The sequence below is a fragment of the Barbatula barbatula genome, assembly GCF_947034865.1.
Source record: "Barbatula barbatula genome assembly, chromosome: 22".
In the NCBI taxonomy this organism is placed as follows: Eukaryota; Metazoa; Chordata; class Actinopteri; order Cypriniformes; family Nemacheilidae; genus Barbatula; species Barbatula barbatula.
Window position 1 is genome coordinate 108,619 of NC_136785.1, and position 16,963 is coordinate 125,581.

The window sequence follows — 16,963 nt, forward strand, 5'->3', positions numbered from 1 at the left end:
AAGTCGCTGATTGATTGAACCTAACTCTTTAACCTTCTTTAAAATAAAAAAACCCTAACCTCACTATTCTTAGCTTTGTATACTGTGCTAGGCTTTAATGGACTAGTTTTGATGCACTAATGTATTTTTGTTGTTATAATTGCTTCCAATGTTTCCTCATCTGTAAGTCGCTTTGGATAAATGCGTCTGCTAAATGACTAAATGTAAGTCTCAAATTTCTTTGTAATAAATGATAACATGTGAAATTATCTTTTATAAGCTGATTTATTTTGTGCATGGAAACACATGGTAGAGTGTTTCTTCCCAGCTGTCCTCACTGTCCGCTGTAAGGTGTTGTGGTCTGAAGCGGCACAGTTCCCAAACCAGACAGTAGGCATGCACCGATCTGTAAATTTAGGCCGATAACCGATGGTTCTTTAACATTGGACGCCGATTACCGATATATTGGTCAAAATACAGTATCTAAATATAAGTACAAAATTCCCTAAGACTGAAAAAGCGGGCGACTGCTTTTATTTAAAAACATTCTTCTGAAAGCATGAATTGAACAATTATTAAAGCAATAAACCATTGTCACTATAGTATAACCATGGTTTATGGAAGTGTACATCAAATCATAAGATTGACCACTACTGCTACAACCGGCAACGTCATCTCTGTTTAAAAGTCAGTGTTAAAGTCCAATGACATCAAACTGACTTTGTTCACAATAAACCAACCCAACAGTTTGATCTGTGCTGAGAAGGACCTGCATCAGCTGCGACTGACCTTTGACCCCTCGGAGTGTTTCAGTGTCACACACTCACGCTTTATAAGGTCTTTAGAAGTGTTTATTGTTCTTCTGCAAGCACTGTAAAAACATTGATATTTAACAGCAAGAACTATAGAAGTGTTCATACAAAAACATCTTCACATGCAAAAGAAACTAATTGTGCAGCACACACACACACACACACACTTACAGAAAGACACGTGTGGTCACACATTCCAGTGAAGAGAGATAAAAAAGAAGAATATCATCGGCTACATTAAACCTTCATTTCAATACGTCCATTATGCAAAAAAATATAAAACCACAACAGAGTTACTTTTTAAAGCTACGTACGGTCAAAAGAACGTTAGTGTTAATGCCTGATAAGATATTTTCACCCGAGCCCTTAAATACTTACAGAATACAGAATGTTCATGACTCTCTGATTTATCGTATCATTCTATTGTTCATGACATCATGTTTGCATTGTAAAGAAAAGGCTGATGGGATACAGGGGCGGTCTGAAAACGATCATCTCTACAGATTTGTTCATGTATTAAAGACACAACATAAAACATTCAACGAATCAAACAAGGTCCGACAGAGAATAAAAAGCAGTAAACAATGGCTGATATAAATACAAGAGTATAAAATTCATCATTTGGACTGTTTCTGGAGTGTGTGTGTGTGTGTGTGTGTGTGTACAGTATCATTCTTCAAAAAAGTTCAGACGGCGAGACTCCAACACTCCATCACACAAAGGCAAACGATGATCTCGTTGGTGGCGAGATGGCGCTGTTCAGGGGCTGCGGTCAGCATGGTTTCTCTCGTCACGACGAGCCGGCCTGCAGCTCTTTAGCTTTAGTGAGTATGGTGTGAACATCAGAGATGGGATAATCCTACATCAACACAACACACACTCATCAAGAGCTCATGATACATGCTGTCAGTGAGTGTGTGCACCACGTGTGTTACCTGCAGTAATCTCATGTTGGCTGTGAAGTCTCCAGACAGCAACTGATCCCGAACCAGTCTGCAAAAGCACAAACATTGAATCAACAAGACTGAAATGAATGGTGATGCTGATATGGGTAAGGTGACTGCTGGCAGACGTACATCAGCATGGCACAGCACACGGGGATGAGAAACTCGAAGCGATCCTGTTCTGAAAACAGTGAATCCCAAATCCTGATGACGTCTGGCAGCAGAAACTCTTGAGAGAGCAACAGCGTCAACCAGCGGAAGGTGAAATACTGAGGCTTGATGTTCTGCTCTTGCTGACAGACAGACAGACAGAGGTTGAGGGCACGAGACAGCATTGAAACACACGGTGTGAATCGCAGAATTGTGCTTTTGTTCTTCACCAGTTTCATGTAGAGCTCTGTGTCTTTCTCCTTGAGTTTGGAGAACACGCTCTCCATCTTGAACGTGATGCCGCACTGCGAGTCGTCCAGACTCTTGATGAAATTATCTCTGTTCTCTGACATCAGACTGGTGAAGCAGAAGAACGTGTCGGCCTCCGCGTGTTCTGCATGAGGAGATCAACACATATTGCACAACAGTTTTCTCACGTGAGCTGAGAGCAGAAAATCACCTCACCTTTCCACTGACTGTCGGGGTCCGTAGCGAAGGTGTAGTATATCGGTCCCACGATCTCGTTCATGCCCTGGACGTAAGCGATGCCCGGGTTCAGTTTAGCGTAGATGAAGAGAATCCGTTCCACCACCTCCCAGTGAGCTTCACAGCCGTTGGGTAAAACCTCGTACTCGTTGGAGGGATACAAGTTTAACGCCTTCCCCGGAGAACTTACCTGAAGAACAAAACAAAACCACCACGAGTCAAAAATGATGTTAAAATATCAGCGTCAGTATATCATGCTGATAAAAGAGCGACTACAAGAGCCATGTTGCATTAGCAATGAATATTAAAGGAGTGACATTCATTGTATGAACACAAAACCACTGTGACATTTCTCAAAGTATCTTCTTTTGTGTTGAACTGAAGAAAGACTCACATACAGATTTACAACAATATTAGAGAGAATAAATGATGACACAAATTCATTGCTAGGACATCAGAACACAAATCATGGAGGAGAACATCCGGCAGCGAGTTTTCATGTCGGTAAACCTGCATAACTCTTTCTAACATCATTACTAGCAGACACACAGAGGTCTTTATGTAAAGACACCTGAGCTTGACCATCGCAGCACTGTTCAGAGCGCGCGCACACACACACACTTGTGCATGAATCAGAAAACACACACACACTCACGTTTGTGACGCCGCTGCGGTTGCGGTTGACGGTTTGAGCTTTCAGTGTTGTCTGCTCCACACGCCGGCGTAATGTCTCGTACTCATTCTGAGGGTCTAAGATGAGCTGGCAGGGGAAGTCGGTGGGCCGCTGGAAGAAGGCCATGTCTGGATAGAGCCGTCTGAAGACAACCATCACACACAAAGGTTAATATTCACCTCGGTCCCTGATTGGTGGATGAGCTGAGATCTGATCGGCGGGCACCTGACGTCTTTGTCGATCTGCAGCAGAACTTCATTGTCTTTGAAGTATGTGTTCCATTGGCTGTCTGGGTTTGGATTCAAAGGCTGAACACACAAGAGAATCTCGGCTGGAATAACACAAAACAATCACACAAACTTTTGAAAGTCATTCGGCCAACACTCACGTGATCTTCAAGCGTCACATCCTCGCTAGACACGCCCCGATTGTCCTTGGCGATTCCCGGCTGAATGATCATCTCTCTCAGAAACTGAGTGTACCCATCCCTATCCGATCACATTAAACCACGTTAGCAGAATGCCCTAGACTTCATTTATCACATCATTGCTTTTGTTTGAGTATGTGAGAGCATAACATCACACAAGCGCATTCCCCCACTCATGGAATTATGGGTAATAATGAATAAACAGCAGTGTGTGCTGTGTGAGACCTCTGTTTTTTCAGAGAAGAGTCCCATAATGTCTGATCCAGCGGCAGATAATTCAGCAGAATCTGAAGAAAATACAATGAAATGTTATAATCACTCATTAAACTGTGTGAGTGACATCAGTGGATTCCATTGATTCTACATTTATTCAGTTGAGCAGACGTGATCATGAAAGTCCAAACACTGACCTTCCAACACAAAGAGCGAATGCCACTTTCACACGGAATCCCTGAGAGAGAATGTAGAGAGTATAATATCATGTGACGTGTTGTATATCGCATTGTTATTATTGACACAGACAGACCGAACCTCGCTAGCAAACGCTATCAGTCTTTACAGAGAGAAGAGAAATGCTGATTGAACACACAACACACATGACCGGCGTACCACTGAAACAGAGCTGACGTAAAGACTGGAAGTGAATCTTCTGCTCGCTCAAAGCCGTCTTGAACTCCTGAATCCTGAAACACAATGAAGAACTTTCTTCACTTCTGCTCACGTTTCACACAAAAATCACAAGCATGGTAAGAATTTTGATATTATTTTCATGACAGTTCATTGATTTCGTTTCAAATGTGTATAAATGTCTTTGTTCTGAATGCTTATAACCGAAGAGATCTCAACACCCATTGACTCCCATAGTAGGAAAAACTACGTTATCATCATGTTTTTGTTTTGTTGAAGATACTGTGAAGAATGTCTGACAGCAAACACTTCTGGGGCACTTTTGACAAGCATTGTGTTTTTCCTTCTATGGGAGTCGAGATCTGTCTGGTTACGAGCATTCTTCCAAATATCTTTCTCTGTGTTCCTCACAACAAAGACATTCATACAGATTTGGAACAACTCGAAGGCCTCCCTGAACATAACAGTATAAATGTCTGTAGACACCGGATAGCAGGTGAATCGGCAGAACACAAATCCAGATCTTCACACATTGACATATTTTTTGATCCCTGGTACATAAAGTGATCACATGATCAGACTGACTGAGATGAGTTTGAGAATTCTGCTAAACACACAGCTGTTATTCAGCGGGTTAACACCTTTAAACTTTGACACTTAACCTGTCACTCATTTACTTTATATCTGCTTTATACAAACCCAACCTGAGAAATGTGACGGAGGGATTTCTATAGGAACACGTGACGTTATAGAATGAAATCCTCCCGCAGCTTTTCTATGATGAGTATAGAGATCAGTGTGAACCCTAAACTATAAAAGTCAAACACACGTCTAATCACGCGACATACACACGTGAGCTGACATCACTCTGCACCTGTAAGTCCGATGTAAATAACGTCTGATGTGTATCTGCAGTCGAAATAAATATGTGTTTATTAGCAATCTCACCTGTTTCTGTACGAACTCGACATGTTTCACCGCTACAGTCACGTGCTGCAGGAAAAACAGCCCGGAAGAAAACACCGGCGCTCACGACCATTAGTTCCACGTTCACGGCACGGAAACGCGCAGAAAAATATGAAATATGCGTTTTATATCTACATGACAATTTGCCATTTTTATCTATGTGTATATATATGGCTGTTATTGACTTCACACCTTCTGCCACAAGTGTTAATAAAATCACAAGTGTTAATAAATGCAATAATAAATCAAACAAATATTTCCACTTACATTAGCACGAATACAACAATACAATGCTAACAATGATTATTTAATTATGTAACGTTGTCTAAAATAATGACCTTTAATCATTCATATTTGTCTATCAATCCGTCTGTGCCGGTAAACCGGAAGTGCTCGTGTGTTGTGTACAGTGACCCGGACGCGGCGCTGGTTTTGTTGACATCGGACAGCGGCGATCAACATCCGATCATGTTCATATTTCTGTGCTTCTAGTGACTCGAGCGACGCGTCAGTCGGTGTGCGGGCGTCAGGCGGTACGCGACCCGTCAGGTAAGAGACATAGACGCGCGTTGAAGCCGCTGTCAGTCCACATAATGAGCGACAAGAAACTCTCTGACTTGGCGTTACGTAGGGTGCTAACGGTTAGCCAGCTAACAACACTGCACATAAACATCGACATCATCATTAAACAGCACAAGAACACAAACAACAACATACAACAAGCGGCCTTCTGATATTAACATAACAACAACACGTCCACATTAATTCAGTCAGTAAACATATAAAGAGCCTTCTGCTGCTGTTCGTATCAATGACCTGAATGAGACCGATCCCAGAACAGCTCGTAGAGTCAGACAGGCATCATAGAGAGACAGAGATCACACAGGAGGAGAGCTGTGACATCATCAGGTCTGATGTTGCTGTGGTGTCAGGTCATGTTGAGGTGAAAAGAGCTTCTCACGAATAGACCTGCTTGTTTGTTTGTTCAGCAGGTGCAGGAGATCTTCTCACGCTCTCAATGTCTGCTGTCTGAGATCAGACAGCCGTCTGTGAACTCTGTCACCCCCCCCCCCCCCCCCCCCCATCGCTCTTGAGGCTGACGGAGACACCGTCATGGCAGCTAAAGTAGGAGATGACCCGGACAGCCTGATGTCTCTGTGTACTGTCTACTGTCTGAAGAACCTGCGGAGGACCATGTGTTATATAGGAGATAGGAACAGACTGTGTCTGCGTCCCGACGTCTTTCTGCCCAGCGAGATCTGTGATAAACTGGTGAACGTGTACGTCGAGAGAGCATCGAGTTGAACTGAAAGGCGTTTGAGCTCCTGTTGAAATGTGATGTTTTTGATTGACAGGTACATGGATCTGGTCCACACGGACAGCGACTATGAGCCGCTGGACGGCTTCTTTCAGCTCTTCAGTGACCCTCGCAGCACCAGACTCACCCGACTGCAGCTCAGAGAGGATTCTGTTCGGGACAGGGACATGGAAGCCATCGGGAAACAGGTGAGAAGAATGTGATCCAGGTTCAGTCCTTAGCATCTGTGTGATACTTTCACTTTTTGACTGAATACAATGACATCAAGAAACTAAAACTCTTTTACTTTGTCAGTCTTAAAGTAAATCTTAAACAGTACTAAGAAGTTATTATTACAGATTCATTCTAAGCGTTCATATCTATTCGGTAGCAAAACAGCTGTGTGTTGCTTAGAAACGCACAAAAGTTGTGATTTGATTGGACTAGCCAAAACTGAACAGAAGCTTTTGTTTGTGTCTAAAGTTCAAGTCACTTATGAACTTTATTGAATGAGAGTATACAATCAATATCACGTTTTATAGCACGTCATTTATACGATAAATAAACAAGGAGGTTTTTTGCAGTCACATATAGGGTTGGGGGTCGTTTGAAATTTATCAATTCCGATTCTGCTTATCGATTTCGATTAGCCTGCTTATTGCCTTGTTTGCTAAATATATATATATATATACGAGCACTGTTTTGTGTATATATGCACATAGAACCTTGTTTTTTCTGATTTATTACAATTTGTATTAACATAGTTGAACTACATCATAGTTAAACTGTTGTAACAAAAATGAAAATATGGTTAATTTGTGGTTTCTGTGCTCTTTAATGCAAAAACTATGCTTAAAAATACTGTAATTTTTTTATAGAGATATCAGCACATCACACAACACGTGTACTGAAAATATTCACACAGCAATTGATACTAGGAATTACAATTTTATTAAACGTATTCCTTTTCCAATCCGATTCCTTGCCTTCCGATTCCAAATGGGAATTGATCTTCGTGTCCCAACTCGTGTCACATCTTTGATATTGTGGGCCTTTGTATTCATCTTGTTGACAGATTTCTTTTAGGACAATCCCCCATTCATCCCTTACGGGCACAACTGTGACAAAGTTTTACATCCATTCACATTAATGATGGGTATCACATAAATCAGCAGAAAATTCACCTGCAGTTTCGTGAAATTCCCACAGTTGTGGTCTTGAAAGAAAATCAAAACATGTTCTTGAGACACCTAGCCTGTGAAATGATCCTGTCTTTGAACTGAAGATGTCATGTTGACGTTGATTTCTTAGGATTTGATGGAGCTTCATCTGACCTACTGTAACCGCCTGACGGCACGCAGCCTGAGAGCCCTGGAGAGCTTCAGACCTTCGCTGATGTCTCTCAGTCTGTTCGGCTGCTCCAACATCATCTTCAGGAAGGCCGGAGCTCCACTGGCATACGCGGAGGACGACGACGATGATGACGACGACGATGATCTGGTGGACCAGCTGGAAACGCACACGGTGGACTCGGACTTTAGCTTTCAGGGCTTCAACCGTCTGCGGCTGCTGAATTTGGGCGGTCTGACCGGCTCGGTGGACGTGGAGATGCTGCTGAGGCCACTCCCTGCCCTCACCTCTCTGGACCTGTCGGGCGTCCGTCTGCCCCGCCCCGCGTTCCTGGCGCAGTGGAAGGAGCGTCTGACGTCTCTGGTGCTGTATAACGTGGAGCTGAGCGAGGAACTGATCCACACGCTCATGCAGTTCAGCATGCTGAGGTAAAACGCTCTTCACATCTCCATCTCACCCTTCCTGAAAAATCCAACTACTGGTGCACGTGTGTACACATTAACAACAGATCTTCCAAAGAACCTCCTGGTCCTTTACAACTCATGATAATGCCAGCGAAAAGGATGTTGAAGCTTCTGATGAAACTAACGAGAGGTTTTGTTTTCTGCAGACACCTGGATATTTCCAGAGAGACCCAGAGGACATCGAAGTTCAAGATGACGGGGAAGATCTTGAGCAGTCTGGTGCAGGGTTTGGTAAATCTGGTGTCTCTGGACATCTCTGGTCACATCATGCTGGACAACTGCACGGCGCCTATGTTTGAGGACGCGGTGGGCCGGCCGAGGTGAAGACAAACATGTCTGTAATGCCATGTCATGTGCTCGGCGTTTGTTTGGTCAGTGTGTTTATCTGCGTGTGTGTTTCAGCAATGAGCCGAGCAAGAGCAGCATCTACCCACTTCGGGATCTGAAGAGACCGCTGCAGTTTCTAGGACTGTACAACACCACGTTCTGCAGCGTCACACACATACCTGCTTACAAGGTTCTGCACACACCTGTCACATGTAGAGCGGATCTTATTCTGATGACGTCCAGCGTTCTGACTGTGTGTGTGTGTGTGTGTGTGTGTGAGCAGGTGACCGGCTCTAAGAATGAAGATCAGATTCTGAACGCTATAGAGGTTTACACAGATCAGAGACCAGAACTCGCTCATCTAGCCATTAATCAGCTGTTTGACATCGCCAGAATCCAGCACTGCAGTCAGCTGCTCAGAGCGCTGAAGGTAACACACACTCTTTTGATCGTACTGTGCTGAATGTGTCTGCTTGAGGAACGTGTTTCACTGCACTGACTCCTGTGTTTGTGCAGCTGGTGATTTCGGCCCTGAAGACTCATAAATATGACAAAAGCATTCAGGTGACGGGCAGCGCGGCGCTCTTTTACCTCACCAACACTGAGTACCGCAACGACCAGAGTGTCCGTCTGCGCAGGGAGGTCATTCAGGTGGTGCTCAACGGCATGGAGCAGTATCAGGAGGTCACTGTGAGTTCAACACACACTGCATGGATATGTTCAGGCCCAGAATGCACTGCAGCGAGCTCAGTTGTGTGTGTGTTTGCAGGTTCAGAGGAACTGTTGCCTGACACTGTGTAACTTCAGTATTCCAGAAGAGCTGGAGTTTCAGTATCACAGGGTCAATCTGCTGCTCTTAAAGATTCTGGAGCCTCCACGTCAGGACGAATCCATCCAGCGCATTGCCGTACATCTGTGTAACGCGCTGGTCTGTCAAGTTGACAATGATCACAAAGAAGCCGTCGGCAAAATGGGATTTGTCAAGGTAGGAAACAGAGGAGAATTGTGTTTCATGCAGTCAGATATTGAAGATTTGCTCCAGGTGTTTATAAAATCTGTTTTCCATTTTTCACGGTTACCACCGTTTCCCAAATCACTTTTTTATTTTTTAAATGTAAATGTATATATGTTTGAATCATTGGAGTAATATCATGATACTGCACTGTTTCTCTCTTTGTGTGTGTGTGACAGACCATGTTGAATCTGATCCAGAAGAGGCTTCAGGACAAAATGGTGAGTGATTCTCACAGAAGTGTGATTATTGATGACAGTTAATCAGTGTGTGTGATTGACTGTGATGTCATGTGTGTGTCAGTGTGATCAGGTGATGGAGTTCTCCTGGAGCGCTCTGTGGAACATCACAGACGAGACGCCGGATAACTGTCAGATGTTTCTGGAATGTAACGGAATGAATCTCTTTCTGGAGTGTCTGAAGGTTTGTCCGTTTGTTTTGTGTGTTCTGTTTATTCTGTTGGATGAGCAGCCGTCTTACTGCACATTTTTACACATGTAGAGAACACGGTGTGTCATTCTGTAGTACCCACAATGCAATACACTCAGCTCCACCTTTGAGCTGATGTTCAAGTCATTCGTCATTGGTGATGATTCATGTGAAGGGTTTTCTTTTCTGCAGGAGTTTCCTGATAAACAGGAGCTTCATCGTAACATGCTGGGACTGCTGGGTAATGTAGCTGAAGTGAAAGCGCTACGGCCGCAGCTTCTCACCAAACAATTCATCACAGTCTTCAGGTGTGAATCGCATCGACACGAACATGATTTGAGTGTTTGATTACTGATTCAGAAGTGAATGTTCTCCTCTCAGTGACCTGCTGGACAGTAAAGCGGACGGCATTGAAGTGTCGTATAATGCATGCGGAGTTCTGTCACACATCATGTTTGATGGGCAGGAGGTCTGGAACATGGAAGAACCCAAGAGGTCACATGTCATGGACAAAATGTGGGCGGCCATTCAGAGCTGGGATGTCAGCTCAAGACGAAACATCAACTACAGGTGCCAAAACACATCACACACAGCTCGGCTAATGTCTCCTGACTCAGTGTTGGTGTTAATCTGGTCCGTCTGTCTTTCTTGCAGGTCGTTTGAACCCATTCTGCGTCTTCTCCCTCAGAGCGGAGCTCTGGTCAGTCAGCATTGGGCCACATGGGCGCTGTATAACCTGGTGTCAGTTTATCGTGAGTCCATCATTGGAATAAATCACATCACATCATTAACAACAAAAAAGTTTCACCCCAAGATCGAAAGAAAAACATAAATATCAGGACATCGTTTATTTTATGAACACAAAATACAAGTACTGCTGTCACTAATAAATCCTATTAGAAATGTTTTGCATTACAGTTATGGGAGTCAGAAATCTCACCAACACATTTTCTGTCAAATGTCCTTTCTTTAGATTTTCTGGAAAATATGACTTAATCTCTTAAGGTTTTGCACTTTGTAATTGATGACAAACACCACGGACAATAAATCTTCTTTCTGTTAGTTTCTTTTTGAAGATCTTATATTGGCATTTTCTATAGAAATATCAGTGTGTGTGTGTGTGTGTCTCTCTCTTGTCCTGCAGCGAGTAAATACTGCCCCCTGTTGATAAAAGAGGGCGGCGTTCCTTTGCTGCAGAAAGTTCTAGAGCTGGATTCTTCTCACCAAGAGACCAAGGACATGGCAAGGTAACACACACACACACCTGCACACACACACACACACACACACACACAAAGAGGACTGATGAACGTGTTTCTTCTGCAGTAAAGTGATGGAGCAGTGTGAGAACTTTAAGGATGATGTGATGGACACCAGCAGGTAAAGAACGTCTGAGCAGGACCTTCATGTTGCTGTCACTGATGTGCTGGAGGACGTCACTCAGCAGTCGTGTTAGTTACGTCACACTACATTGAGCACGCCCCTCCGTGGGTTTGTGTGAGTGTATTTCATTCTGATTTTATTTGTGTTGGAGTGAGTGTGTGTGTATATATATATAAAAGTCTGTGTGTGTGTGTGTGTGTGTGTGTCTGGAATATAAGCTTCCCTGAAACCTCCCACAGTTCCCGCCCTCTGTGACATACGCTTGTGATCAATCGATCCTGTCGGTATGCTGGAAAGCGATGATGTCATAAAGACTTTGGAGCGCTTCGGTTCTTCTGTACATGTTGGGAAGGTGGTTCTCTCGCTTTGTTGTGTATGGATGTTTTCATACCGTCGCTGTACACTACGAAATTTCATTTAGTCGCAACCGAGCCACGCACTTGAGGAATCTGCAATGAGAATTCAGTCACGGTTCTGTCATTAAAGACGCATGTTCGGGGAGATTATTTTCTTTTCTTTTTATTTGAAATGATTTATACGTCCCGAGATAAAGAGTGGTGTGTGTGTCTTCAGATCAGTCATCATCACCTGCAGGTTTGGAATGAAATGCAGACCCAGTTTCTCTACAGGCATCTGAAACTGCAATAAAACCAGATGTGCTGATGTAACTACGCTGGGTGTAAAGAGAGAATGTCATTAATATAAGCATTTCAAACACTCGTTGTTTTTCTTTCACTGCTCTGGGCTGCTGCTGTCTTTGTCTCCTTTAGATGATGTATGATAATAATATATCAGGTATAAAAACTCCTCAAGTATCTTTAAGTTCTGAACTCAATTGCAGGTTCTTTATGTTGGAACACTTATAAATATATTTGTGCTTTGTGTAATGTTCAATGTTAGAAGAGCAATGATTGTTTTTGTAAAGAAATCCTTTTATTCAGAAACTATCGTACGCTTGTACATAAATCATGAAATAGACAATTGAACAGAAATACTTCAGCTGTCGTAATGTCTGGATTTATTTGGGGATTATGATAATAACATGCACCTGTCAATCATATTGTTCATTTGATTCTGTAAGAGGTGTGACAGGTCTTCATGATTTAATCTTTTGTTTGTAGGAAAGCTAAATATATACAAACAGTATCAACAAGAATTTCAAAATGTGAATCTGCAGTCATCTTTCAATAGATCAACTCTTTAAAGTTATGTTGAATTAAATTTGTTTTCTTTATTTACGGCAGATGTCATGAGGGTTTTCCTGTGGGTCGTTTTGTTAAAGATGTGATAAATAAATACATGTTGAAAAACTTGTCATCAGCCAATCACAGCTCAGGACTCACGTGTTTCATGAAGATGTTTGGCTCGATCGATCATTAATATCAAAGTTCATAAGTTCTGTATTTGACGCATTTCTGTAAAAGCCTAACATGACTGTATAGGCATGGTTTTGATGATCTTTGTGTTGATGAACAGCCAATCAAAAGCCTTAATCCCTGTGAAGAACCAATCAGAAACACGACGCCTTCACTGAGTGAGAATGAAAACCGTCGGTGGTCAGTCTAACTTTATGAAGTAAATCATGTTTATTTGAGTAAATTCGTTTTTAAGAAGAATACAAACGAAGAGTTATTTAACATCTTGAACTCGGAAACGTTCGTGGGAACGACACACCTGTGACCTTTATAAGGTAAAAATACACGAAGAACATCAATGAGTATCTTAGTTATCGGAATGATGTTTATTTCTATTCTCAAAACACAAATCCATCTAACCCTACTAGATATTATTTATATATTGTATTTGATTTAATGTTCTGATATTACATGAGCAGGTACATCAGCTGTCATCTAAAATATATAGATTATAGATTCATTTACGGCTGTGTGTTACTACACAAACAAACCATGTTGTGTTTTCATGTTTCATGGGGACTTTTCATAGACATTTTGTCCACATACTGTACAGTTGAACATGTGGTTTATGAAGACTCCTCCATACATGTAAAGTTTATCACACCTTTATGCCCTCACAAAAAACCTTTTTCGGAATAAAAAACATGATTTAGTATGATGTAGCCTTTCGGTTTATGATGACACACGTGTCCTTAGACACGCAAAATAACTCGCATTCACTCACTAACATTGTACAGTAATGTGTTTGTTTCAGATCATCATGTGTTTAGCATTTTTGACCCGTTAGCGTCATAAACATCAAGCCAGAGGTCTACAGTCTCTTCATCTGGTGCTATGAGTGACATCACCATCACACACACATTTACGGCTGTGACATCATCACACACACACACACACACACACATCTGCGGCTGTGACATCATCACACATCAGGAGGAGGAGGTGGAGGATGAGTTTCAGTCGTCTCGTCCTCTTCTTTAGCTTCAGCTGATGTCATCTCTTCTGAGACAGTAACGCCCTTGTCCTCTTGCATGTTTTCTTCTGTTTGTTGTTCTTCATCCTCAGTTTCGGCGGGCAGCAGGGGTATCAGATCAAGGAAGGGTTTGTAGCGTGGAATTATGGGTTTGTTTGTGTTTATCGGTTGGCTCGTTTTGGGAGATTCAGTGTCACGTAAAGACTTTGGTTTATTTTTATGCTCGTCTGTCCTGGTTGAGGCTGTAGTTGTGTAAAACGTCTGCAAGTTTTCTTCCCACGCTGGACAATCCTCACTGATTTCGACAGGTAAAAATGCTTCAGCAAACTCGATGTCGTCTATTAACGGAAGAGAATGACTCCCTTCGACTCGCGACACGGTTTCGTTCTTTTTCACTTCATCTTTGTAAGTAACTTGTGTAGTCCTCACCCGTTTAGGTTCCGCCTCCGGCTCAGTTTGATATAAGTCAACAGCTTCACACGGTGATGAACATGCACTGCTTCTTAAGAAATCTGTGATCCACTCCGGCTCATCCGTCTTCGTCTCCACCTCTGTTTTAGGTTGCTCCACGTATCCGGCGAGTCTGACCGCGTCCTGGCATTCTTCATTGCGCACCTCAGGTTGCCGATCGCCATCTACGATGTTAAGAGTCTCGACCCTCAGCACAAACTTCTCCAGATAGCCTCTGTCCTCAGAGTCGGACTCTTGACTGTGGAAAGATTTTTCAGAGGTCAGACTCGCTGTATCCTCATCCTGCTTCTTCCTGCTTCCCAGGGCATCGGCGTACAGGTCTGAGTAGAAAAACGCCATGGCTTTGGGCTCCTCGAGCAGGTTGGGGTCGATGATTTTTCGAGGTCCTTCAGGAAGGTATATGGGGGTGAGCACCATCTCCTCGCTTCCGAACAAGGCAGAGCCGCTTGCCTTCAGCTGGGATTTTGAAAGCTCTCCTCTGTCCTCTTTCTTATTGTCGTGAGAGGGCGGTACAGTGCTGCCGCCACCATAAAAAAACACATCCAGATGCTCGCCAGGAATATCTAACACGCTGACAACTGAGGGGACCCGTGACAGGCCGCAGCTCGGTTCTGGCAGGTCATCTTCCTTCGGCGTGATCGTGTCTCCTGTCCCACAATCCCCGGGGTCTTCTTCTAGTGCTGCCTCTCCTGACGGCGTCTGGGTATCCAGAAGAGTGAACTTCTCAAAGTAATCCTCCGCCGTGACACCTCTTCTGGAACCTGCAATGGCTGGGACCGGGATGATGGGCTCCGGTATGAATGATGTCACCTCATCCTCTTCTGGAGTCTCAGCGGGAACGTTCACGGGTACATCGGGAACCTTTGTGGATTTTATGGCAGGTTCCTCCTCAAGGTAAAACAAACAATCTTCCAGACCTTCACTCTCCTCCTCATCCACCGTAGACACTTTAGGTGGAGCGATGATGTTCAGAATTTCAGATCCTTCAGACACCAGACTGAACAAGCGTTGATGCTTTGCTTCTTTAGTTTCTGTGGTTTTGTCTTTTGTCTGCGTGACGTTAGGGAGGGACACCTCCACCATGGCCGGTCTCATGATCTCATTACTCATGTAAGGATGCCATTTCTCTGCTTTTTGCTTCTTTCTCTCTCTTCTGGTGGTGAGATCCTCATCAATGGTGACGACGATCTTGCCGGCCGTGCCGGGGCTGCTGAGAGTGTAGCCGGGTTCTGGAGTCGTGGCGTTCATCTCTGAGGCCCAGGGGGTCGAGCAGCGACTGGAAGCGGTTTCCCAAACAATCCCGCTGTCTTCGCTCTGAACCGTCACCATTGAGAAGGACGGGTCCATCATCAAGCACTGGAGTTTAGGCTTCACGTCTTCGTCCTGAACAGCTTCTCTCAGACTGTGGGGAGGAGAGACACGTGTTCCACTTTCAGTAATAATAACACCTACACTCATAAATATACACTATGAAAAATATTATGAAATAATAAACATCACTGTTTCCAACATATATTTGTATACGCAGATGTGGCGTTCATTGCCAAAACGGTCAACATTTCAACTATTGAGTTTTCTATAACAAACACTGTAACACACTTTCTATAACACACAATGTTTGTGTTTTTATAAGTCGTGGTCACTTCACTTTTTAATGTTGTGTGTTTTTTTAGTTTAGCGAGCATACAAAACATGCACATGTAATGTTCAAAGCCTTTCAAACCACCGTTTAATCAGACATCTGTGTGTATGTGTCTGTGGTTTTCATGTTAAAGAGCTCATCTGTCTCTCTGGTGTCTCAAACCTGTTGTTCAAATCTTCCTCTTCATCAGTCATCTCTTCCTCGGCCAGCGTGTCTTGCAGTACCGTCATCTGACTCTCTGCGTCAATTATTTCCATTGTTTCCGTTGCAGGTCGCATTAATCCGAGGTGCTGTGCAGGCGTGCGCTCGTTCTCTTGGTGTCATCGCAGTCTTGGGAACTTTCTCTTGCTCAGCGTTTTCTGTAAATAGCCTGACAGACGTCACATTTACTGCCTGCGCTCGCCGCCAACGGTGCGAAGCAAAATAACATTTACTTGTGCTGGTCGCTCATGTGTGAAAGTTGACGTTTGAATTGTTCTTGATGTTTTAGAGCCCCTTGAGACCTTTAACATCTGTATGCTGGCACCACAGAAAAGCAGAGGATTGATTTTCTGCTTCTCTGCCAAGACTAAAAATACTTCACAGACACGTGAACGTTTGAGGCGCTGCAGGGCACATTTGAGCCAGAAAAAACGAACACTTTTACTTTAATCTCAAAACATTGTCTCACAATAATCACGAACCTAAAAAATCGAGCCATTTAAATCAGGAAAATAATCTGAGAAACGTTTCACTGTGAAAATAAGTGACATGCTTAACTATTTCATCCGAGTAGAAAAATAAGTATGAATAATGATGAATGACGGAGAAGCTCATGATAAGTCTTCAGTTTTACAGAAATGAGATTATAAAGTGTTCTTCTGTAATATTGTGATATTTAAAAACATGTTTGATGATCAGATGTCTGAAACACCTGTTGATGTCTGTCACCGTGTCATACAAGAGCCCAATGAAATGTGAGCCTGTGTTTGCTTGCGTGTGGCATATTTTTGTGAACCTGAGCACAACCTTCTTTAGAGTTTTCCTCATTTGTAAAAGCACTTTACAAATGATAGTGAATAAAGTTGAAATCTTTAAGGTAAAAGTGACGTTTTCTGTTGCAGTGTTTACAAGTAGCTGCTAGATTTAAACGTGTA

General features: G+C 43.1%; 3 protein-coding genes across 4 annotated transcripts; 1 reads left to right on the forward strand and 2 right to left on the reverse strand.

Moving 5' to 3' along the window:
- Positions 1-497: 497 nt before the first annotated feature.
- Positions 498-5,470, reverse strand: tbc1d13 (TBC1 domain family, member 13). The gene is made up of 12 exons (XM_079486539.1): positions 5,047-5,470; positions 4,081-4,154; positions 3,882-3,922; positions 3,697-3,758; positions 3,433-3,532; positions 3,270-3,352; positions 3,027-3,186; positions 2,351-2,561; positions 2,116-2,279; positions 1,868-2,028; positions 1,727-1,784; positions 498-1,650 (listed from the first exon to the last, which is right to left on the reverse strand). Exons 1-12 carry the CDS (start codon positions 5,067-5,069, stop codon positions 1,582-1,584), a joined length of 1,206 nt encoding a protein of 401 aa, XP_079342665.1. The 5' UTR covers positions 5,070-5,470; the 3' UTR covers positions 498-1,581.
- On the forward strand, positions 5,453-12,797 carry zer1 (zyg-11 related, cell cycle regulator). Of its 2 annotated transcripts, XR_013788244.1 has the most exons (17): positions 5,453-5,613; positions 6,054-6,344; positions 6,420-6,570; positions 7,673-8,139; positions 8,322-8,495; positions 8,578-8,692; positions 8,786-8,932; positions 9,019-9,192; positions 9,272-9,487; positions 9,694-9,735; positions 9,818-9,937; positions 10,136-10,251; positions 10,325-10,513; positions 10,598-10,695; positions 11,088-11,190; positions 11,270-11,440; positions 11,545-12,655. XR_013788244.1 is itself a non-coding variant. In XM_079486537.1 (16 exons), exons 2-16 carry the CDS (start codon positions 6,178-6,180, stop codon positions 11,325-11,327), a joined length of 2,337 nt encoding a protein of 778 aa, XP_079342663.1. In that variant the 5' UTR covers positions 5,453-5,613; positions 6,054-6,177; the 3' UTR covers positions 11,328-12,797. The 2 variants fall into 2 exon arrangements, 1 of the variants encoding a protein (XP_079342663.1); XM_079486537.1 differs by having other exon boundaries at positions 11,270-12,797.
- LOC306911291 (uncharacterized protein) lies at positions 12,246-16,143 on the reverse strand. The gene is made up of 2 exons (XM_079486538.1): positions 15,990-16,143; positions 12,246-15,587 (listed from the first exon to the last, which is right to left on the reverse strand). Exons 1-2 carry the CDS (start codon positions 16,103-16,105, stop codon positions 13,664-13,666), a joined length of 2,040 nt encoding a protein of 679 aa, XP_079342664.1. The 5' UTR covers positions 16,106-16,143; the 3' UTR covers positions 12,246-13,663.
- Between the last annotated feature and the right edge of the window lie 820 nt (positions 16,144-16,963).

Coding starts and splice junctions, on each gene's coding strand:
- LOC306911291 (XM_079486538.1), bottom strand. CDS start 16,105: ATGCGACCTGCAACGGAAACAATGGAAATAATTGACGCAGAGAGTCAG. Junction 15,588..15,989: donor GAGGAAGATTTGAACAACAG/GTTTGAGACACC, acceptor TCCTCCCCACAG/TCTGAGAGAAGCTGTTCAGG.
- tbc1d13 (XM_079486539.1), bottom strand. CDS start 5,069: ATGTCGAGTTCGTACAGAAACAG. Junction 3,187..3,269: donor CAGATCGACAAAGACGTCAG/GTGCCCGCCGAT, acceptor GGTTGTCTTCAG/ACGGCTCTATCCAGACATGG. Junction 1,651..1,726: donor CCAACATGAGATTACTGCAG/GTAACACACGTG, acceptor GTGTTGATGTAG/GATTATCCCATCTCTGATGT.
- zer1 (XM_079486537.1), top strand. CDS start 6,178: ATGGCAGCTAAAGTAGGAGATGACCCGGACAGCCTGATGTCTCTGTGT. Junction 6,571..7,672: donor TGGAAGCCATCGGGAAACAG/GTGAGAAGAATG, acceptor TTGATTTCTTAG/GATTTGATGGAGCTTCATCT. Junction 8,933..9,018: donor AGCTGCTCAGAGCGCTGAAG/GTAACACACACT, acceptor GTGTTTGTGCAG/CTGGTGATTTCGGCCCTGAA.